The following is a 22,980-nucleotide window of genomic DNA, read 5'->3' as shown; positions in this document are numbered from 1 at the left end:
TCGGCGAGCATGGGAATGTGGAGGGACGGCCCTTACGAGGGGATGCCGGAAGGATCCTTCACACTGAAAATGACCTTAAGGAGGCCGATACCATCATATGTCACATTGCATAGCCATAGAACACAGGTTTTTGTACACTATGCGGGGCAGAGGAAGACGTGCCATTTGTGTGACTCTTAGGAGCACATGGCGGCACAATGCCCCAGGAGACAGGGCCCTAGGCGTCAAGAGACAGCTTCTGAGGATACGCAATTAGAAGCCGTGGACGTTATGACGGGTGAAGTGGAAAGCCGGGGTAAGGGCCTATGGAGTGAGGAGGTCGACAGAGCAGAGGTGGTTTTGGAGACGTGTGTTACACTACCAGTGGAAACGGGGGGGGGGGGAATATCGCTGCCAGACAGACCGTTAGGTACTACAGATTCAGCTCAGGAAAGGATTTTGGAGGCTGTGCTGAAGGATTTTTTGGAAGAGTCAGAGCATGGTGTGGAAGGTGATGTGAGGTCAGGTGATGTCAAGGTGATGGACGAACAGAAACGGGGTAAGGAAGACTTGAGTGAGGTTCGAAAGGAGAGCAATGTGGTGGTGGAGGTCCATCAAGAAGATGTGGTTGCAAAAGATATGTGTATAGAGGGTAGCTCCCGCAAGAGATCAGCGGGGGCATCAGACATGGATGAAGTCCTCACACCAGCGCAGAGGCCTGGGAAGAAGATGTGGGCAGCTGTGGTAGCAACGGCAAGTCCGGGAGGAGGGGGGGCAATGGGAAGTTTGGCGGGAAGAGACAGGGAGGGGTTGGAGGGCAGCAACGAGGATTGATAGAGAAGGACCTATGAAAGGAGGACCAAGTAAGCCTCAGCGGCACAGGGGTAAGCCGCCATTCTTGTAAAATTCAGGTGTGTAACTTTCAATGTAAACGGTCTTAAAACCGAGGTCAAGAGGGTATGGTTAGAGTGGGTTTTGAGGAGATTTAGTATTGATGTCTGTTTTTTGCAGGAACATAACCATAGGTTAGGATGTGAGTTGTTGTTGAAAGGTTATAGGTTGTTTACTAGTGATGCTTTGAGGTTGAAAGGAGGTGTGGCTGTGGCGGTAAAGGAGACCAGTCCTTTTCGTATCCTGGGTTGGGAGGAGGGGGGGGTGGGAGGGTTGTCAGGGTGGATGGGTTTTGGGGGGCCAGGAGGGTAAAGGACCCCAATGGAAATAAGTCACTCTGTCTGACTTTTTTGGGTTATCCTAGGTTCTCTACACATATGCTGCTATGTTTACCTGATAATTCTATGTGACTGTATTTGTGTATACCTGAATAAACTTACTTACTTACTTACTAGGGTTAGTTTTGTTGGTGTGTACATGCCAGCAACTAGTAACGCTAGAGTGAAGGTGGATTTTGTACGCGATGTTCTGATATATCACTTGAGAGGTTTACCTGCTTTTATGGTGATTGGTGGGGATTGGAATTGTGTCATTAGGAATGGTGATGTGGTTCCGAGGGGGGCGGGTTGTGTTTTGGGGGTTCTGCGGGATGTTTTGCGAGATGTTGGAGTGGTAGATGTGGCGGGAAGTAGGGGAAATGGAGTGGAGCACACTTTTATTCGTAGGGGATATGAGGCACGGTTAGATAGGATTTATGTTAGGCAGGGCATAGGTGTGGAGAGGGTGAGGACTATCGATGTGGGTTTTTCTGATCATCGTGCTGTTATAGCAGATTTGAGGGTAGATGGCATAGTGAGAGTTTATGCAGGATACTGGAAATTAAATGTGAGGCTACTTAGGGACGAGGGTGACGCTACAGGTTTTGAAGATTGGTGGAAATCCTTTTGGGAGACTAGGAATATGGACATGGATTTGCTGGATTGGTGGGAAATGAGGGCTCAAGTTGAAATCGCGAATTTTTTTAAAGTACGGGGTAAGGAGATGGCGAGGTGGAGCTATTACCTGGAGTTTACCTGGAGAGAGTTCCGGGGGTCAACGCCCCCGCGGCCCGGTCTGTGACCAGGCCTCCTGGTGGATTAGAGCCTGATCAACCAGGCTGTTACTGCTGGCTGCACACAAACTAACATACGAGCCACAGCCCGGCTGTGGCTCGTACCGACTTTAGGTGCTTGTCCAGTGCCAGCTTGAAGACTGCCAGGGGTCTGTTGGTAATCCCCCTTATGTATGCTGGGAGGCAGTTGAACAGTCTCGGGCCCCTGACACTTATTGTATGGTCTCTTAACGTGCTAGTGACACCCCTGCTTTTCATTGGGGGGATGTTGCATCGTCTGCCAAGTCTTTTGCTTTCGTAGTGAGTGATTTTCATGTGCAAGTTCGGTACTAGTCCCTCTAGGATTTTCCAGGTGTATATAATCATGTATCTCTCCCACCTGCGTTCCAGGGAATACAGGTTCAGGAACCTCAAGCGCTCCCAGTAATTGAGGTGTTTTATCTCCGTTATGCGTGCCGTGAAGGTTCTCTGTACATTTTCTAGGTCAGCAATTTCACCTGCCTTGAAAGGTGCTGTTAGTGTGCAGCAATATTCCAGCCTAGATAGAACAAGTAACCTGAAGAGTGTCATCATGGGCTTGGCATCCCTCGTTTTGAAGGTTCTCATTATCCATCCTGTCATTTTTCTAGCAGATGCGATGAGGGTCAGTTAAATGACTGTTATGCAGAGGAACGGGTGGGGCGGAGTGAGGACATGGAACATTTGCAAAATAGGTTGGCGGAAATTCACAAAAAAAAATTTGAGGCAATTAGAGTAAGGGCGGGGTTGGAGGATGTTTTAAGGGATGATAGGCCATCGGGTTTTGTATTAAGGAGGTTTAATTAAGGAATGGCAGGCGAAAACCACCTTGGCATATATTGAGGCAGGTACAGGGGGGGGGGTGGCTTTGAGGAGGGTCAAGGCCTATCCACCACGGAAAATATTAGTTTGCAGATTTTTGGTTTAGGGAGAAGTGGAGGAGGGTTGGCGGGGGAGTGGGTGAGGGACGTTTTGGGGATGAAGGGTTTAATAGGGTATTAAGTGAGCAGGACAGTGACAGACTCGAGAGTAGTATTAGTGTAGAGGAGGTGGAGGAGGCAGTTTTTGGGCTGTGCCAGGGTAAAACCCCAGGCATAGACGGCATACCAAACGATTTTTATAGGTGTCATTGGGGGAGTGTACGGCATTGTCTGGTGGGGGTTTTGAATTGTATGTTAAGTAGTGGGAGGATGGGGAAATCGCAAAGAACAGGTGTCATGGTTTTAGTGCCCAAAAAGAAGGAATGCCGAGTTTTGAATGATTACCGTGCGATTATGTTAATGTGCTCGGATTACAAGATTTTTGCTAAGGTTTTGGGCAACAGAATGAGGAAAGTGTTGGGTTTAGTGTTACATAGGGGCAATTGGGAATTCCGGGGAGAAGGATGAGGGATGGACATGGTTTGATTAGGGATTTTCTAGAGAGATGTACGGGAGGGGGAATACTAGGTTTAGATTGGGTGAATGCATATGATTGCGTGGACAGAGATTTCTTAGGGGTTTGTTTAGAGAGGTTGGGGTTTCGGGAGGGGGTAGTGAGGTGGGTGAACACCCTGTATGCTGAGGCAGAGGTGAGGGTACAGGTCAATGGGAGGTTGGGTGAAAGTGTACCGATGGAGAGAGGTTTGAGGCAGGGCTGTCCGACGTCACAGCTGCTCTTTGCGTGTGTGCAGCATCCTTTTTATGAGTCTGTTGAGCGGGTGATGGACAAACAGGAGATGGAGGGGGGTGCAAAGGGGGCATCGTTGGGTATGTGGATGATACTACTGTTTTGCTACGGGGTAAGGAGGAGTTAAGGAGGGTGGGTAGAGTGATTCAGATGTTTGGTATGAATACCGGAATGCGAGTTAATACGGTGAAATCAAGGTTACTAGAGGTCGGTAATTGGATAGGGGGGGCTTGGGGATGGGGTTAGGATGGACGGTGATTGACAGAATCAAGGTATGTGGGATATGGTATATGGCGGAAGTGCAGGCATGCAGAAGGGTAAATTCGGAGTCTGTCACGGGTAAGGTTTTAAGTAGACTAGGAGGGTTAAGTGCGAGGGACTTAGCTTTACATCAGAGGGTAGTGGTGGTAAATTCACTTGATGACACTCTTCAGGTCACTTGTTCTATCTAGGCTGGAATATTGCTGCACACTAACAGCACCTTTCAAGGCAGGTGAAATTGCTGACCTAGAAAATGTACAGAGAACCTTCACGACGCGCATAACGGAGATAAAACACCTCAATTACTGGGAGCGCTTGAGGTTCCTAAACCTGTATTCGCTGGAACGCAGGTGGGAGAGATACATGATTATATACACCTGGAAAATCCTAGAGGGACTAGTACCGAACTTGCACACGAAAATCACTCACTACGAAAGCAAAAGACTTGGCAGACGATGCAACGTCCCCCCAATGAAAAGCAGGGGTGTCACTAGCACGTTAAGAGACCATACAATAAGTATCAGGGGCCCGAGACTGTTCAACTGCCTCCCAGCATACATAAGGGGGATTACCAACAGACCCCTGGCAGTCTTCAAGCTGGCACTGGACAAGCACCTAAAGTCAGTTCCTGACCAGCCAGGCTGTGGCTCGTATGTTGGTTTGCGTGCAGCCAGCAGTAACAGCCTGGTTGATCAGGCTCTGATCCACCAGGAGGCCTGGTCACAGACCGGGCCGTGGGGGCGTTGACCCCCGGAACTCTCTCCAGGTAAACTCCAGGTATGGGGGGTGGCAGAGGTTTTTCCCTTAGAGGTACGAGATATTGTGGAAATGCAGAGGAGGGTGCTGAAGTTTGTGTGGGGATTTGGGAGGGCATAGTTAAGCAAGGAGGTAGTTATGATGGATGTTCGAAGAGGGGGTTTAGGTTTGTTGCCTTCAGGACTGAGAGTAATGGCTGTATATGTATGTATAATGTTCGCCAAGACCGTAGTCCTGGCACGGGTCTCAATCTTGCGACGGCCAGTCTCTGGCTCCCGAAGGAGAATAATGGCTGTATATATCAATCGGAGGTATATAAGGGAAGGGGGTGTGAGGGGAGCTAAAGTAGGAAGAGTTATGGAGGGGGCACGTAAATGGTGGAGTGGGAAGGAATTGAGGTTTTGTGAAGATATGTTGAGATTTTTATTGACAGTGCAACAGGTGGATAACATCAAAGTGAAAAGGTTGGTGAGTGTGGAAATTTATTTGGTCCCTAAAGTTCCACAGGACAGATACGACGTACGAAGGGGTCCAAGCATAGCCGTAATGGGACGGCTGAGCTGGGTGGCCCTTAAACCCTCCCAAACAAACAGCATTCTCTCTAGTTGGTGTGAATTGTTGGTAGGCATTTATTTAATTTATAGATTTACTCTTCAGGGAAGGAGTAGGTAGTTTTACTGTTAGTATATTAATATTAGGTTTACTAAGGCAACTGTAGATAATAATAATGTAGACCTAAGACCTTAACATAGGTAGTAATAGGCCGATAATGTAGGCAAACACTAGGATAAGTTAGCTAGGGATAACTGGCAGCCCTAGTTTGAACGAAGAGACGAGGGTCTGGAAGAGACCAGCTCGTTCTTCTTAAGACAGACACCAACTGGACAAGACGTGCCGTGATCAGCAGACGGCGCCCCCACGTGTCTTCACATTTGAGACCTGGGGAAATCTGGTAGAGGCACCTCAATGTACCGTAGATGACCTCCGTCAGGCCCATACAGTAAGACAAGACCTCCACTTTATCTCGTAGATTTCTGGCCAGTGTCTGGGGAGAATTGTGAGTGAGTTTGATCTGTGGGCCCGGTGTGCAGCAGGCAGTGCATGCCCAGTAAGTACCAGTGTTTCAAGGCAGTCTGGAAGCTAGTGTCCGTGTCTGCATAGTTATACTAGGGGATACATACCCTCTTGGATATAGGAATTTCTGAGGTGCAGGCAGGACACTAATAACGATTGAATATTGCAGGAATTAAGGCTCCCGGTTGCACGTGGTTTCTGAGGGGAAGTCCAAAGGGGCTAAGGCTAAGCTTAGGGAAGTTGAAGATCAGGATATATGCTGCAACACCAAGTAAGTTAGTCCTTTATACGTGCATGCAGGCGAGTTTTCTTGCAACATCAATCATTTGTGAAAATCTGTCCTATAAGCCACTTGTGAGGCTGAGGTACCCACCTCAGAGCTCGGTGTCAACAGAGTTTGCCAGGGTAGGCGACTCACTTGGAGGCAGTCCACACAAATTTTCACAAAAGTGGTCCTTCGAAAACCGTGATGTGGAATAGCTAGGTTAAGCTATCATAGCTAGGCCACAGTTAGGAACCAGTTTAACAGAGTTAGGTTAAGTTAGCACTCCTAGGCCCAGAGTTACACAGAGGCTAGGCCATGCTGACTATACACAGAAGTTGTTATTTGCAGTAATTTACAGGCAGGCCAGGTAGGCTAGAGAAGCTTGTGAACTTAATTATTTACAGTGATTACAAGTAATCCAGAGTAGGAGACTTGTGTTGATTACTTACAGTGAATTTGTAAGGTAGCCATAGTTAGGCTAGGCTTGTGCAATATTTACAACAGTTATAGTAGCTAGGACAGATTTAACCTAGTTATTATTTACAGGGAGTTATAAAGCCAGGTTTAAGCTATAGCACACTAGCTAGGTTAGGATTTACCTTATCCAACCATCCACGCTAGACAGAAAGATTTGGTTGATGTCTGCCTGGAGCTTTGCAGACACTGCAAAGCTCCAGGCAGACATCAACCAAATCTTTCAGTGGGCTGCAGAAAACAATATGAAGTTCAACGATGAGAAATTTCAATTACTCAGATATGGTAAACATGAGGAAATTAAATCTTCATCAGAGTACAAAACAAATTCTGGCCACAAAATAGAGCGAAACACCAACGTCAAAGACCTGGGAGTGATCATGTCGGAGGATCTCACCTTCAAGGACCATAACATTGTATCAATCGCATCTGCTAGAAAAATGACAGGATGGATAATGAGAACCTTCAAAACTAGGGAGGCCAAGCCCATGATGACACTCTTCAGGTCACTTGTTCTATCTAGGCTGGAATATTGCTGCACACTAACAGCACCTTTCAAGGCAGGTGAAATTGCCGACCTAGAAAATGTACAGAGAACTTTCACGGCGCGCATAACGGAGATAAAACACCTCAATTATTGGGAGCACTTGAGGTTCCTAAACCTGTATTCCCTGGAACGCAGGAGGGAGAGATACATGATTATATACACCTGGAAAATCCTAGAGGGACTAGTACCGAACTTGCACACGAAAATCACTCATTACGAAAGCAAAAGACTTGGCAGACGATGCACCATCCCCCCAATGAAAAGCAGGGGTGTCACTAGCACGTTAAGAGACCATACAATAAGTGTCAGGGGCCCGAGACTGTTCAACTGCCTCCCAGCACACATAAGGGGGATTACCAACAGACCCCTGGCAGTCTTCAAGCTGGCACTGGACAAGCACCTAAAGTCAGTTCCGGATCAGCCGGGCTGTGGCTCGTATGTTGGTTTGCGTGCAGCCAGCAGCAACAGCCTGGTTGATCAGGCTCTGATCCACCAGGAGGCCTGGTCTCAGACCGGGCCGCGGGGGCGTTGACCCCCGGAACTCTCTCCAGGTAAACTCCAGGTAAACTCCAGACAGTAAACTGGGCAGTTAGGCCAAGCTGTTTACATACATTATTCATTTACTGTTTCACAAGTTGATTTGTTGAATTTATTTGTGTTAACCAAGTGATTTTAATTTGTATACTGCACCTTTTATTGTGTGATTTTAATTGTCTTTGATTCATTTTAATGTGGGATTTGTGAATTGTACCTGAGACTAGGTTAAGTCCTGTAATTATTTGCTTACATTGTACAGGAAATTGCTAGGTTAAGCTTTCACACCGATACACATTTCGATTGGGATTTGAGAGCTAACAGTGTACATTTTTGATTCAGAGTAGAGTCAATATAATAAAGGGAGTTGTCAAGCTTGTTGAGAAGCCTTGAGACTCATTCATTCTCACCTAATACCGTTTGTGCTGTGGGGTGGGCTAATTGAAGTACAAATTAGTACCGTGATCTTAACTAAACCGCAACTATGGTAGGTGAAGATGTAGTACCAGCTGTCCCAGCTCTAAGTCAATTAAAGCGGTCTATGGGAGCCTATAAGGGGCGCCTGAGCAAAGCATGTGAGGAGTGTTGTACGGTCAGGCAAGATCAAGACATAGACTGGGAGGAACTAGAGAGTTGCCTGAAACCTTTGGAGCAAAGACTGGAGGCCTTTGAGAGATCATTTATCCTTTATGAGACAGAGGCCTATACTACAGGTGAGTCTGAATATACAGTCGAAGTAGCATGGACAGACTATGACGAACGAAGGGCAGAGTGTAAAGCAGAGATGAGACTCTGCAGGCAGTTAATAAAGACTTTGAAGGCTGGTACAGCAGGGGGAGCGAATGTTTCAAGGAACACGAACAACAGCATGCCTGTTAATGTGTTGCCCAGATTGCCCCAGCTGAATTTACCAACGTTCGACGGAACCTTAACAGAGTACATTGCTTTCTGGGATCAGTTTAAAGCCCACATAGATGACAGAGACGATTTGTCAGATGCCGTCAAATTACAATATTTACGTTCACAGCTCAAGGGTAAAGCCTTGGACTTGGTCCGGCATTACCAAACTACCGACACCAATTACCAACATGCCAAAGACCAATTAAAGGACACGTTTGGCAACACTGAGGAGATAAAAGTAGCTGTACTTTATCGGTTGTTGGATCTAGAGGCTTGTTGCCATGACCGTCAGAGCCTAGAGAAGTTCCGAATCGAAGTTATGAGTTTGACGAATAGTCTTAAAGATTTACATGATTGGGGTAAGTCGGAATGGTTCATCGGTCAGGTGATTCAGAGGAAACTGGCTGGCACTACAGTGCATGAGTTGCACTTAAAATATCAGACGAATAGGTTCACGATAAAACAAATTGTTGAGGGGTTGAGAGATCTCGTTTCTCATTTGAGTATAGGTGTGAGAGAAGAGTTTACCTGGAGTTTACCTGGAGAGAGTTCCGGGGGTCAACGCCCCCGCGGCCCGGTCTGAGACCAGGCCTCCTGGTGGATCAGAGCCTGATCAACCAGGCTGTTGCTGCTGGCTGCACGCAAACCAACGTACGAGCCACAGCCCGGCTGATCCGGAACTGACTTTAGGTGCTTGTCCAGTGCCAGCTTGAAGACTGCCAGGGGTCTGTTGGTAATCCCCCTTATGTGTGCTGGGAGGCAGTTGAACAGTCTCGGGCCCCTGACACTTATTGTATGGTCTCTTAACGTGCTAGTGACACCCCTGCTTTTCATTGGGGGGATGGTGCATCGTCTGCCAAGTCTTTTGCTTTCGTAGTGAGTGATTTTCGTGTGCAAGTTCGGTACTAGTCCCTCTAGGATTTTCCAGGTGTATATAATCATGTATCTTTCCCTCCTGCGTTCCAGAGAATACAGGTTTAGGAACCTCAAGCGCTCCCAATAATTGAGGTGTTTTATCTCCGTTATGCGCACCGTGAAAGTTCTCTGTACATTTTCTAGGTCGGCAATTTCACCTGCCTTGAAAGGTGCTGTTAGTGTGCAGCAATATTCCAGCCTAGATAGAACAAGTGACCTGAAGAGTGTCATCATGGGCTTGGCCTCCCTAGTTTTGAAGGTTCTCATTATCCATCCTGTCACCACCATCGCCACATAAAAACTCAGACAGTCACTCAAAGATCTCGAGAGATCAGTCTAAAGCTCGTACGACTAACGTTGGAGTGTACTATGGTAAAGAGGTGTCTAAGGTAAGAACCTCTAAGCAGAACCTCAGAGGCACTCATGCCAGAATATGTGTGTTCTGCGAAGGTGAACACGCTAGCACGAGTTGCTCGGAGTATATAACACTGAGCAGTAGGCAACAGAGACTAAGGGAGTTGAGACTCTGCTTCAAGTGTTGTGGGGAACACTTTGCGAGAGACTGTGGCACCCAGCTCGGTGAGTGTCGAGTCTGTTGCAAAGGTAAGCACCATACTGCACTATGTCCCAATAATTTAAGGGAACCCCAAGCTAGTAGGGATATCTCTCAGGTAGAGATAGAAAGTGAGTCCAAGCCTGAAATGGTAGCCAGCGTGATTAGTGGGAGTGAAGTCTCTAATCCGAGTGAGAATCACGGAGGTGCTGCCCTACCTACAGTCATGGCAAAGGTTGTGAATGGGCACAGGTCCGAAACAACCCGATTATTCTTTGACCCAGGAGCACAAGTATCCTTGATAACAAAGAAGTTGGTGGCTAAATTAAAGTTGAAGGCCACAAAGAAAGTTAGTATGATGTTGGGAGGGGCTATAAGTCAGGTCCCACCCAAATCTTATGATGTGGTGGATGTCACAGTCAAATTAGGTAGACATCGCAGAGACATTACAGCCTTGGTGGTAGAGACGCTACCCACAGCAATTACAGCGAGAGGTCTTGCTGCAGCAGCTAAGCGATTGAAAGACCTTGACGTGAAGCTGGCAGACCAGGGAATTACCACTGACAGTCAGAAATGTAGGTATCCTGGTGGGAGCCAATCATATAGATGACTTCCTGTCTACACGACGGACGTTTAAGGAAGGAATCGGTTTATACAGATCCCCAGTAGGATACATCATAGGCAGCAGGATTCCACTTGAATTCCCTGCCACGCCAGATAGAGGAGAAGCTGTCCCCATGATAGCTGGGGCAGTAGTGATAATGAATACCAGTATACACGATGAACCGCCAGGGAAGCTGAACCAGGTAGGTAGTGACGAACACTCGGCCACCTTGGGAAAACACTTTTACAGGGTACATAAAGAGGGAGATAGATTGCCATTAAATCTAGGGAACCTCGTAACAGTGGGAGGAAAGGCTACCAAGGCATGTGGGCCACTGGGTGGGAAAGTACGGAGCCGCTCAGTCAAGGCTAGACATACGAAAGACATTAAAGTTAAAGGAAAGGGTGCTAAGACCACCGGAACCAACAAGTTTACACCCCCAGAGGTCCACACAGGGGAAACTGGACGGTTGAAGTTAGACCGGAGTCTGCTCGACGAGAGTGGCCGGATGGCACTCGTGTCCAGGGTCCGCTGTGGGGGCTTGCGGAAGGTGAACTTGATTTAGACTTAGCGCCTACCTTCGCCGGCGGGAGGATGTGGAAATTTATTTGGTCCCTAAAGTTCCACAGGACAGATACGACGTACGAAGGGGTCCCAGCATAGCCGTAATGGGACGGCTGAGCTGGGTGGCCCTTAAACCCTCCCAAACAAACAGCATTCTCTCTAGTTGGCATGGATTGTTGGTAGGCATTTATTTAATTTATAGATTTACTCTTCAGGGAAGGAGTAGGTAGTTTTACTGTTAGTATATTAATATTAGGTTTACTAAGGCAACTGTAGATAATAATAATGTAGACCTAAGACCTTAACATAGGTAGTAATAGGCCGATAATGTAGGCAAACACTAGGATAAGTTAGCTAGGGATAACTGGCAGCCCTAGTTTGAACGAAGAGACGAGGGTCTGGAAGAGACCAGCTCGTTCTTCTTAAGACAGACACCAACTGGACAAGACGTGCCGTGATCAGCAGACGGCGCCCCCCACGTGTCTTCACATTTGAGACCTGGGGAAATCTGGTAGAGGCACCTCGATGTACCATAGATGACCTCCGTCAGGCCCATACAGTAAGACAAGACCTCCACTTTATCTCGTAGATTTCTGGCCAGTGTCTGGGGAGAATTGTGAGTGAGTTTGATCTGTGGGCCTGGTGTGCAGCAGGCAGTGCATGCCCAGTAAGTACCAGTGTCTCAAGGCAGTCTGGAAGCTAGTGTCCGTGTCTGCATAGTTATACTAGGGGATACATACCCTCTTGGATATAGGAATTTCTGAGGTGCAGGCAGGACACTAATAACGATTGAATATTGCAGGAATTAAGGCTCCCGGTTGCACGTGGTTTCTGAGGGGAAGTCCAAAGGGGCTAAGGCTAAGCTTAGGGAAGTTGAAGATCAGGATATATGCTGCAACACCAAGTAAGTTAGTCCTTTATACGTGCATGCAGGCGAGTTTTCTTGCAACATCAATCATTTGTGAAAATCTGTCCTATAAGCCACTTGTGAGGCTGAGGTACCCACCTCAGAGCTCGGTGTCAACAGAGTTTGCCAGGGTAGGCGACTCACTTGGAGGCAGTCCACACAAATTTTCACAGTGAGGGTAGTGAAAGGTCAGGGAATTATGCAAGGGGTAGCCGTGTATCCAACGTATGATTGGGGGGTTATTTGGAAAGATTTTAGTAAGCTTCGGATACCGGCTAGAGTAAGAGAATTAGTGTATCGTTTTATCATGGGGATTCTGGCTTCCAAGGAGGTGTTACGTTGTATAGGGTTTGTGGAAGAGGCTTTTTGTCAGTTTTGTGGTGATGTTGAAACGGCGTTTCATGTGGTCTTCTTTTGTACCTCCTTGGAGGGGGTGAGATCATGGATGGGTGGGGTTATCAGACTGTTGGGGGGGGGGGGTCGTTTGCCGCTTTTAAGGGCTTTACTACTAGATGTAAGGGGAGTGCCTAGGGATGTTGGAAGGGCTATAATGTATATCATAGTAGATTATCTGGATATCTCATGGGGATTAAGGGGTGATACGAGGATAAAAGCGTTGGCGGCTAGATTCTATAGGACGAAGTGTAGGAATATGCTGGTTTATGGGGCGTCCTGGGAAAAAAGTTTCCTGGAAGGTTAAAGGAACCTCACTGTGGGTTCCCTTTGTCGGGGTCCCTGAGGTTGGACAAAGGAGTGGTCTCCTTATGGGGGGATGAAAAGGTTTTTTTTTTTTTTCTCTCTGGAGCTTATGTAGTGTGTAAGAGGAAGGTAGTGAGAATTAGGTATGGATGGTACGCAATGTTTCACGAGACTGTTTGTCATAGTGAGTTATAAATGTGGCTTACAGGGTTAATTTTCTAAGCCTGATGGTTATGTTCACTGTGTTTAAAATTTCCTTGATAGCCAGGATACCGAGCCCTTAGGATCTCGTTTTTAAGTAATTAGATTGGCAAGTTGGTTTCAACAAAAAATTTTCCGAGATACGTGTCAGTTCTTTTGGGACTGGCAAATTACAGCAGCCTTATCCTTATTACTTATCTTGTCTTATGTTTAACTTTTATTGTCTGATAAAGGTTCTATGTGAAAAATTTTAAGTGTATGTATAGGTCTTGGGTCTATACCATGTTTTTATGGGGTTATACCAAACAAGTCTTGTGGACAAGATTTTCGGTTTATATACATATGTGGGAGGTTTAATTATGTATAGGGTTTGGTTTTAAACCCTTTAATGTGCCGAGGTTTTTGTTATAAAAACTTGTTTTGGGTTATTTTATTATTGTATGTTACATGTATGTTGTTCTGTTTTCTGTATCAGAATTATTGTATTTTAGGGTTTAACGTATTAATAATATTAAAATAATGTTTCTCTATGGTTATTGTGCATAAGGAATCATACGTTCCTTCCGAATTCCTATTGGTTAGGATATAATGTAACATAACTTAACCAATACTCTGTACCCTGTCATAGCGGGTATGTTCGGGTTTTGTCTTGTTTTGTAGTTATGGTAGCTTTGGTTAGGGTCTTTTTACTTTACTGACATGATATGTGTAGTACATATATTGTGTGTGTTAAAGGTGGTTATGGTTTTAGTCATGTGTGAAAATTTCAACTTTAGTAATCTTGTGATGTTGTACATTTGTATGATGTTTTTGTTGTAATAGGACATGACAGGTATTCATTTTAAATTGTTAAACTATGTAAAGTTTCATTTTGGTGTGTTTTCTTTGGTTACAATGGCTTGGTGGCAACTATTAATGACTGTTATACTTTAGTGAGGTTTGTCTTAGCGTGTATTGTTTGCTATAACAAGATGTTATAATACTTGTTACTTCCAGGAATAACCTGGTACTAGTAGCACAAAAGACTGTTTTTGTATTCCTGTACTATTATTATGCATCCTTTGTACTTTTGTAAGGTTTCTAATAAAAATATAAAAAAAAATCAGTCCCTCAGCCTGGAATAAGAACATAAGAAAGGAGGAACACTGCAGCAGGCCTGTTAGCCCATACTAGGCAGGTCCTTCACAATACATCCCACTATTTGCCTAACCCAACTTTCGATGTGTTCAGTCCATCATTCTTGTAGAAAGTGCAGCATATGGCCGGGGAAGTCGCTTATATGCAGGAAATTATGTAAAACATTTCCACACCCCGGAGGGTTCGCCACCCAGGATGACCCAAGAAAGTCTGTGCGTCATCAAGGGTCTGTCTTATTTTCATTGTGGTCCTTAGTCTTGTCCCCCAGGATGCGATCCACACCAGTCGACTAACACCCAGGTACCTACTTGCTTGTAAGAAAACACGACCAATGTTTCCACCCTTGCCGGGGAATCGGGGATCAAACTACGGACACTGTATGAAGCGAGAGCGTTGCCTACCAGGCCACGGGCCAGTCACAGCTCATAAACATTTCCACAGTTGCAAACATGGTATTACTATGAAAATGGTTTAAAAATGCCGAAAATTAGACGAGTCAGACAAATGCGCAACAATTGCACAGTTGTACACGTGTGTCTAGTTGCATGTCTCCACCGCGGTTATGTCCTCTCATTGTCATGTAAGTGAAATTACTTTTTACTACATTATTCGACATGATTTTTCCACTCTGCAGTGTGAGCAACAAGAAATGTTGTTCAGATTTTTAATCCGGGGATGATCAGTGCGTCATCGAGGACTGATTGTCTTATTTCCCACTGAGGCTTTTCAATCTTGCCCCCAGGATGCAACCCACAACAGTCGACTAAAACCCAGGTACCTGCTAACTGTCAGGAAAACAGAGGTGTATGGAAACTTGCATTATCGTGTCCACCCATGCCGAGGATTGAACCCCGGACACTCAATGTGTGTGGCGAGTGTGTTGCTAACCAAGCCACGGGACTCCCAATTCTACCAGTGCAGAATATTTAAAGTGTATTTTTTGTTAGGTTTTTCACATTTGCAGAAAGTAACCTTATCTCATTAACAATACCAATTAGACATCATTGTAAATTATCAGTAAAATAAAAATTTACCCTTATTTCATGTTGATATAGGTATTGTATGTATTGTAAAGTATAAATTAATGTCAAAGTTCAAGTGAGTGACAGTCAATAACCAAGTCTACTATAAAAAATAATTCGTTGTTAGGGTTGCTAGCTTGAAATTAACGATTTTTTGGTAAACAAAAGTGATTTTTTTTAAAAAGTATCGTGTCCAGGTGTAGTAGAATTCAATACAAAATAATGTACATGCAGTAGCTTAAAGTAGTGTTTTTGAAGCGTTTATTTTAGTTTGATTGTAGAATGTGGGAAATTAGTAAAGTGATTTTTTTTAAGGTGTAGACTCAAAGTACATACGCACGTACAGGAGGAAGATCAGCTGTGCTTACACTGTCAGCTGACAGGACAGGTCACACCTTTGTGACCTCTTATAGGTCACCTCAGTTGCCTCTTGGTGTCACCTGTGACCTCACACCGCCTCCACACTGGTCAGTGTGAGTGCCTCTTTGACCTGTGTTATCCTCCATTGGGGTTGATTGACGCTGGCAGGAGGGAGGTTCTTTAGTAAGTAAGGAATTGAACCTTTCTCCGCTTCCTTGGATCAAACCATTTCCGAAGTGTAGTATAACCCCTTCGAGTTCAGTGCATCCACGTTAAATATAGTAACTTAAATATTGGTTGGTCCGACCCCTACGAGTTTAGTGCCTCCCCACTAAATGTATTAACTAAAATGTTGGTTTTTCCTAGGTTAAATCTGCATAGTTTATCACAAACTTATTACTATAATAATCAGGCATGCTGTAACTATTTTAACAGTGGGTAACACTTTAAAACCATCAATTGTTAACCTAATTAAAGATTATTATAATTATTGATCCTGACACGTGTGAATCTACACTGAAGAGTTAACCTAAATTAAATCTTCACAAATAAGTCACCATTGCTTGCCTACAATTATTGTGTCATGTGCTTAAAACAGCTACCATAACCATTGATAACTGCAGTCTGACTTTCATGGGGAAGTTCTTTAATGCTGGTAAAGGGCTCTTGCTCCAAGGAATCAAAGCTACTTTTCCCCTTCCTCAGATCAAGCCTCATTATCATCCATTTGACAGGTGCCCTTCCATATAATTATAGTACAAAGAGCATCCTGTAAAACCACAAGTAAGTAGACTGTTTCCTGGTAATTTAGTTCAATACTTTAAATGAGTTGTATATTCTGGGGTAATTGCAGTATGTACAAGAATTTTTTGTTTTGCATTGATAATTGCAAATTGGAAATAGTGATAAGTAAATGTGATGTTTTATGATGACTTAACCTAAGATGCATCTTCAAGCCCTCACACAATATGTAATGTAACTCTTATTCAAAGATAGTTCTATTGATATTTTAAATTGATTTCTCCTATATGTACTGTACATTGACCGGGCCACAGAGGAATTAACCCTCTGAACACCCTCCAGGTATATTCCAGGTAATGCTTGGGTTTTTTTTTTTTTTTTTTGGGGGGGGGGGGGGGGGGGGGGTTATACTAGGTTATTAACACGGGTTAATAATATGAAGAAAATCTTTTCTGCATACCGAAAAGTATATGTTATGGGCTTGGTAGGAAGATAAACTAACTGACTGATCATTGTTCATTGACTTCTTTTACCTTGAATATTTTATTGGCACCCCTTCTCTACTTTCTTTTCTCTACCTTTTCTTTCTAACATTATTAGATAGGTGCAGTGTACAGATACCCTTTACAGCCTAACACTTGACTACAGTAAAACCTCAGTTCAATGGGCTTTGGAAATACGGGACAAAACCGTTTGGGTCATTTGATTTGGAAATTACAAAGTCTGTTGGTTCTAGAATTGTCCATAGTTTCTGTCCTGGAAAAATAACCTTGTCTTTATTTACCACAATTGCTATTACAAGCCCCCTGCTTTGTCTGTTGAATCAAGGGTCTACTTTCCTTTCCAGAGGTCTGGCTTTCTCGTACATTATTAGCATTTTGCCCAGGATATGACATCTAGTAAGACAGGATTTTTTTAACATTTTTGTTTTAATAATTATTTACAGTGCACTAATTTGTAACTGTTCAGTAACACACTGTTAGGTAAGAAAGGTAAGGAATATTTGCACACAGTATGTTTTGCTAGGCCACTGCTACTCCACCTCTTTCCTTCAACTGTGCTGTCCATTGTAACCCCTTCTTCATTCATGTCACATTCTCTCCTAGCTTTGCCAGATTTATTTCATTTTCTCTCTCTCTCTCTCTCTCTTCTGCCACCTTCATTTTTTTAATACTAGCCTCCACCCTGTACACCAGGAATATATCCATGTTATAGATAACATCATGCTGCTGATAAGATAAGAGGACTTAAATCATGCTTACATCACCATCTGTGTTGTCAGTTTAGAATTCTGAGATGTAAATTTAGCTTTATATATTATATATTATATAAAGCTAAATTAACATCTCAGAATTCTAAACTGACAACACAGATGGTGATATAAGCATGATTTAAGTCCTCTTATCTAATTAGTAGCAACATTTTTAGTACATTTGCAGGTGCTTACTTTATCATTTCTTATTTCTATTTTTGATCAGCAGTGTGAAGACAGACACCAGAGCAACAAGAGAAATGGAGCAGCTTAGGTAAAATATTCTGCATTTTTATCAGTTCTGTTATAATGAGAATTAAAATACTTGGAAGTGTAAATAGATTATCATTATAGGTGCTATCTTTAATAATTTAATTTTGTTTGTGCATACATTTATAATTGGTGTATTACCTCAGCTCTACAAGTTGTAAATTGTCTGCAATTTCTTTTCTACATGCACCATTGGCTTAAAGAATTGCAAAATAAATATTTATATATACTATATAAATAAATTATGTTTGTGTGTGAATGTATGTATATGTATATACTTATGTATGTTAACAAACTTTTTTTCTATAAAGTGGAGTACAGTACATTATACAACTAGGGTAATTGATATACATAAACTACTTTATAGAAAGCTCCTTATTATACAAGGCATTTTGGGCAGCCTTAAAACTAAATTATGATTACTAGTACATGAAAATAAGAATACTTAGTTTATATTATATTTGAGGTATTCAGTAATTTTTGTTTTTAAATTGGTGATACTGTAAGGATGAAGCTAGGCATGTATGTATATATACATGTATGTATATGTGGGAGATGACCAGTGTGTGTGTGTGTATATATATATATATATATATATATATATATATATATATATATATATATATATATATATATATATATATATATATATATATAAAACATATATAAACATGTATACATTAATACATGCATGCATAACGATGTTGGGATAAAATACAAATCTCATGATAGTACTCAGTGTACTGTACAGTATATACATACTGTATCAGTAAAAACATGGACAAGTTCGGTAATGGAGGCTATTTAAAATTTGTTTCAATGTATTTTTCAAATTACTATGCTGAACTGTTTGCCATCACAAAGTGCTGTAAACTGTTAGGTTTTATTTGTTGCAAAAGAAAGTATATAAATGTGAAAATTTAAATAATAGCACTGGCTAAGGCAAGAGAGTACAGTATGTGGAGAACAAAATTTTTTTGTAGTTTTAACCTAGGGCAGCTAATGATCCAGGATTATTCAAGCCAAGCAGTGCGAATTATTTCTGTTAAAAGGTATTTTAGCCATCTTACCTAGGGTGTGATGCACAGTTGTCAACTATCTCCTGTTTAATATACTTATTTACTGCTAAGTGGAATATGAGCAGCAGTTGTTAGAATACTGGCCCATACATCTTACTTTGCCCAGGATTTGAATCTGGGTTCTTTCATTTGTGAACTGAATGCTCTACTGCTAAACTACAAGACACTTGTCAATTCCTTATGTTTCTGGAAGACACAAGTACTAAAACAAAAGCTTTAATATTTCATAGTTATGTAGAATTTTGGGTTTAAGGGATGGCATTAACAATGTAATGAATATTAACTATATAATGATCAAGACTTTTTTTTTTTTTTTACAGCATAGCATGCATATCCTGGAATGTGGAGACTACTTGGCCTGAAGAGGATCTACACGCTTTAATGGGAGTTCGTAAAGATCCTGTTATTAAGCGAGGCTTGGATGGTTACCTCCCAGACCTATACATTATAGGGTGAGACTGTTGAATACATGTGTACAATAAAATCTGGATTTAATGACCTAATGGGGGAGAAAAGGTGTTTAAAGCCGATTGTTCTTTAAATCGGAGAACATTTTTTCCATATTCATAATAACGGCCAATTTTTGGATTTAATGAGTAAAGTCTGTTACATATATCTAAAAATAAATTTACCCAGCCCATTGTAACTAATGAAAAATTCTGGATTTAACAAAGCCTGCTAAATTCAGAATTGTTCTTTAAAATAATTGATTTTATGCAGCAGACCGTATTCTGATTAACACTTTTGGATTTCCTGGCCTTTGTCCATTTATTCAAAATGTTGTCTGGTCAAAGATTTTGTGTTACTATATCCAAAAATTTGAACAGGTTAATAAATTGAGGTTTTACTACAGGTCAAATAAATGTGACATTGAAAGTAGAAATTCACATGTGACAAAATTCACTGTTAATTATGTGTACAGCATTTTTTCACAGAAAATTATATACCACACATTTTACCGTCACATTTTTTCCTCGTAATTATAAATTATGCTTCCACTAGTTACCAGATAGATAACTGATTGCTAACTCGAACTGCCTATGTGTAGCCTTCAGGAAGTTAAGTCACAACCTCAGAATGTTGTGATGGACACCTTGTTTGAAGAGCCTTGGACTAATGCACTGAGGGAAGTAATTGGCCCACATGATTACGTGAGAGTCACTGGTGAGCGTCTTCAAGGAATAGTCACAAGTGTATTTGTCAAGCGTCGTCACCTCCACCACATTCGAGACATTCATACTTCCGTCGTTCGAACTGGCTTTGGAGGGTTTTGGGTATGTTTATTCTTTCCCTTTTCTATTTTTAAATAGCATAAAGCATTAGATTATTGTTTCAGAAAGAGATGTGGTTTTGCTTTTGCTTATTATGGCTAGTTCAGCAGGTATCCCCTGTATATGTCTACAGAGTTTTAGTCAGGATTGTCGAGAACATACAGTATTACATTGATAGTAAGGTGTTAAGTAAATTGTAGTAAAGCATATAGAGTATAGTTCTCTTGTGTTTTAAAGGTAAAGAAAATCAGTAGAGTACATGTTTGGGAATTATCTTACATACTAACTGAATGTGTGAATAGTGTGTTGGAGATGCAAAGATGCAAGAGACATTCATTATACTGTACATTAAATGCAAAATTGCCTGCTGTAGTTTGAAAGGATTTTGACTGAGCAGTAGTTAAACAAATTACAATAGATCCTTATTTGTTTTAATTCCAAGATTTGGAAGCTAATTTGTTTGTGATAGCTAGTCAGGATGGAGTACCTAGTAACTTTAAAAAAAATATTCCTTTTTAACAAATGGAAATGTCTACTATTCTACTTTATATTGTATTATTGGACTATTATTATACTGTATATTGCATTATTAGAAGTGGACTGAGTTGTTCTCGTATTGAATACTTAAACAAATGCTGTAATTATTTACTTAAAACAGATACGTATATACTGTATATTTCAACTCGTACACTATAGGTTCTTCATAAAATACTCATGATGGAAAAGCTTATGGTATTGATGGAAAATTACTTATTTAGTAGAAACAGAATGGATGTTCACAGGAAAATAATGTTTTATCTCCATTTGGGCCTTGATTAGTTAAGTCCTATACTTCTGAAAGGTAATTTTTTTCCCACAATAGTAACTGGAGGTTGATGGGTTCTTCTCGTTTACTGCTTAGCATTCTCTGTGTAATATTACATATGACCTCCTTTCCTGTCAGGGTAACAAAGGAGCAACCAGCATCAGATTCTCACTCTACGGATGCTCAATGTGCATTGTTAACTGCCACCTGGCTGCCCATGACACTGGCTATAAGGAACGTGTGGAAAATTTTAATGCCATCATAGATTCCACCCGATTCCCTATCCCAGAGACTAGTAACATTCTCTATCATGAGTAAGTGCTCAGCTTGGTGATTATTGTTAATATGTATATATGTAATGTATCTTGGAGAAAAAAGTGTGTAATGATAAATACTGTAGAAGTTGATTAATGAAAGCTTAAAGGTGTAATTGGAAGGAAGGAGTATGTTTGAAGTAAATGCATTTGGGTGTGAGCATACAGCAACTGCTGAGGAAGCTGAAGGATGAGAAATCGCATAAGTAGATGAAGGGGAAGTAGTAGTTACAGGAGTGCTTAGAAAGTATGGAAAAGAATAGGCTTTTTAAAGTTGCACCAGAAATAGAGGTTGGAGACAGTAGTGTGGGGTGGCGAAAAATTATGCAAAGAATATGACTTACCAAATTAGAAGTGTGTGTGATGGTGTGAAAAATTTAACTTGCCAGGATAGAAAAGTTGTTATTGATAGTTTGGTAATGTAAAAAATGGAACATTGTAGATAGAGGGTGCTTAACTCTGTGGTGGATGGAAAGGGTTCAGGAAATGTCGACGAATGAGTTATGAAGGTATTAAAGAGTTGTATGTAGAGATATAGGCTCAAACATCCAGTAGGCATGTGTGAGCATGTTAGATCAGTTTTTTTTTTTTTTTTTTTTTAAGTGCTTCTTGAATGTGCATGGTAATATCTGAAAGGATTCAGGAAGCAGGCTGGCTAGACTTAAATATTACAGGTGGGAAATGTAATAATTTCACTTTAAAAGTGAAGTTATGTCTTAGAAAGGTAGTAAGTGATGGTGAATGCATTTTGTCTTTGGTTCACCTTGTAATTTTGTGTGGCATGTTTTAGTTGTAAATTTAAATTCTCTTACAGTTATGTCTTCTGGTTAGGAGACATGAACTTCCGGTATGAAGCCAACATGACATCAGAGATCATAGCCAAGCATATTGGAGAAGCTAACTGGACAGCCTTAGAAGATGCAGATGAACTACGAAAAGCACAGAAGAGCGGGGATGCATTTTCTATGTTGAAGGAAGGACCTCTGAACTTTCCCCCAACTTACAAATATCTTGAAGGGACTAATACGTATGATTTTTCGTAAGTTATCATTAATATTTTTATAACATGTGACTTACACTAGCCATCCTTTCCTTTAATTTCTGTATTTGTAAGCCCTTAAGAAAGCATCTGCTATATAAGCATGTGTAGTTGCATGCTTTCCAGAGGCATTGTGTATGCCAGCTGCATTTGCATGGTTCAACACAATTTCTCCATTAATTATTTCACTCCTAGTCGCATATTTCTCCCTACTATAAACAATGAGAACGGAAAGACCTCATTGTAATACAGTACATTCTTTTTTTTTTTTTCAGCCAGATGAACAAATTTAGTAAATTAATGTCTTTTTTTTTTTTTAACGCATTGACATCTTGATATCACAGATATAAAAGCTAGAGTAATTTTATAAAATGGAGGTTCAGATAAGCAAGAGTTAATCTTGGAGGGCAGTTTTCTCACATACCAGAAGCTAGATATTTTTTTAATGAACCTGCCATATCCCACTGAAAGAGGGTAACCTTAAAAGCAGTTACTAGCCCCTGACTTCTGGCATTTTAGTCACCTCTTTATACACGCATGGCTTACGGAGGAAGCATTCTCCACATTCCCATGGAGATGGTAGATATTTTCTTTTTTTCAACAAACCGGCCGTATCCCACCAAGGCAGGGTGGCCCTAAAAGAATAACGAAAGTTTCTCTTTTTAAATTTAGTAATTTATACGGGAGAAGGGGTTACTAGCTCCTTGCTCCCGGCATTTTAGTCGCCTCTTACAACACGCATGGCTTACGGAGGAAGAATTCTGTTCCA

At 42.0% G+C, this 22,980-nt stretch overlaps 1 protein-coding gene across 8 annotated transcripts in view; it reads left to right on the top strand.

The window, feature by feature from the left end:
• The first annotated feature begins 14,549 nt into the window (after nucleotides 1-14,549).
• Nucleotides 14,550-22,980, top strand: part of LOC128695389 (phosphatidylinositol 4,5-bisphosphate 5-phosphatase A) — a 127,397-nt gene continuing 118,966 nt past the window's right edge. The window contains exons 1-6 of one of the 8 annotated variants that reach the window (XM_070095473.1): nucleotides 14,550-14,638; nucleotides 17,660-17,707; nucleotides 19,103-19,234; nucleotides 19,831-20,056; nucleotides 20,997-21,172; nucleotides 21,987-22,211. In XM_070095473.1, the coding sequence (XP_069951574.1) occupies nucleotides 14,604-14,638; nucleotides 17,660-17,707; nucleotides 19,103-19,234; nucleotides 19,831-20,056; nucleotides 20,997-21,172; nucleotides 21,987-22,211 (842 nt within the window). In that variant the 5' untranslated portion in view covers nucleotides 14,550-14,603. Of the gene's footprint in view, nucleotides 14,639-15,327; nucleotides 15,624-17,659; nucleotides 17,708-19,102; nucleotides 19,235-19,830; nucleotides 20,057-20,996; nucleotides 21,173-21,986; nucleotides 22,212-22,980 lie in introns of those variants that run through there. The other 7 variants (XM_053785944.2, XM_053785950.2, XM_053785948.2 and 4 more) reach the window with 7 other exon arrangements.

This window comes from Cherax quadricarinatus, chromosome 50 (genome assembly GCF_038502225.1).
Source record: "Cherax quadricarinatus isolate ZL_2023a chromosome 50, ASM3850222v1, whole genome shotgun sequence".
Taxonomy (NCBI): domain Eukaryota; kingdom Metazoa; phylum Arthropoda; class Malacostraca; order Decapoda; family Parastacidae; genus Cherax; species Cherax quadricarinatus.
This window is presented reverse-complemented; position numbering and strand designations above follow the sequence as displayed.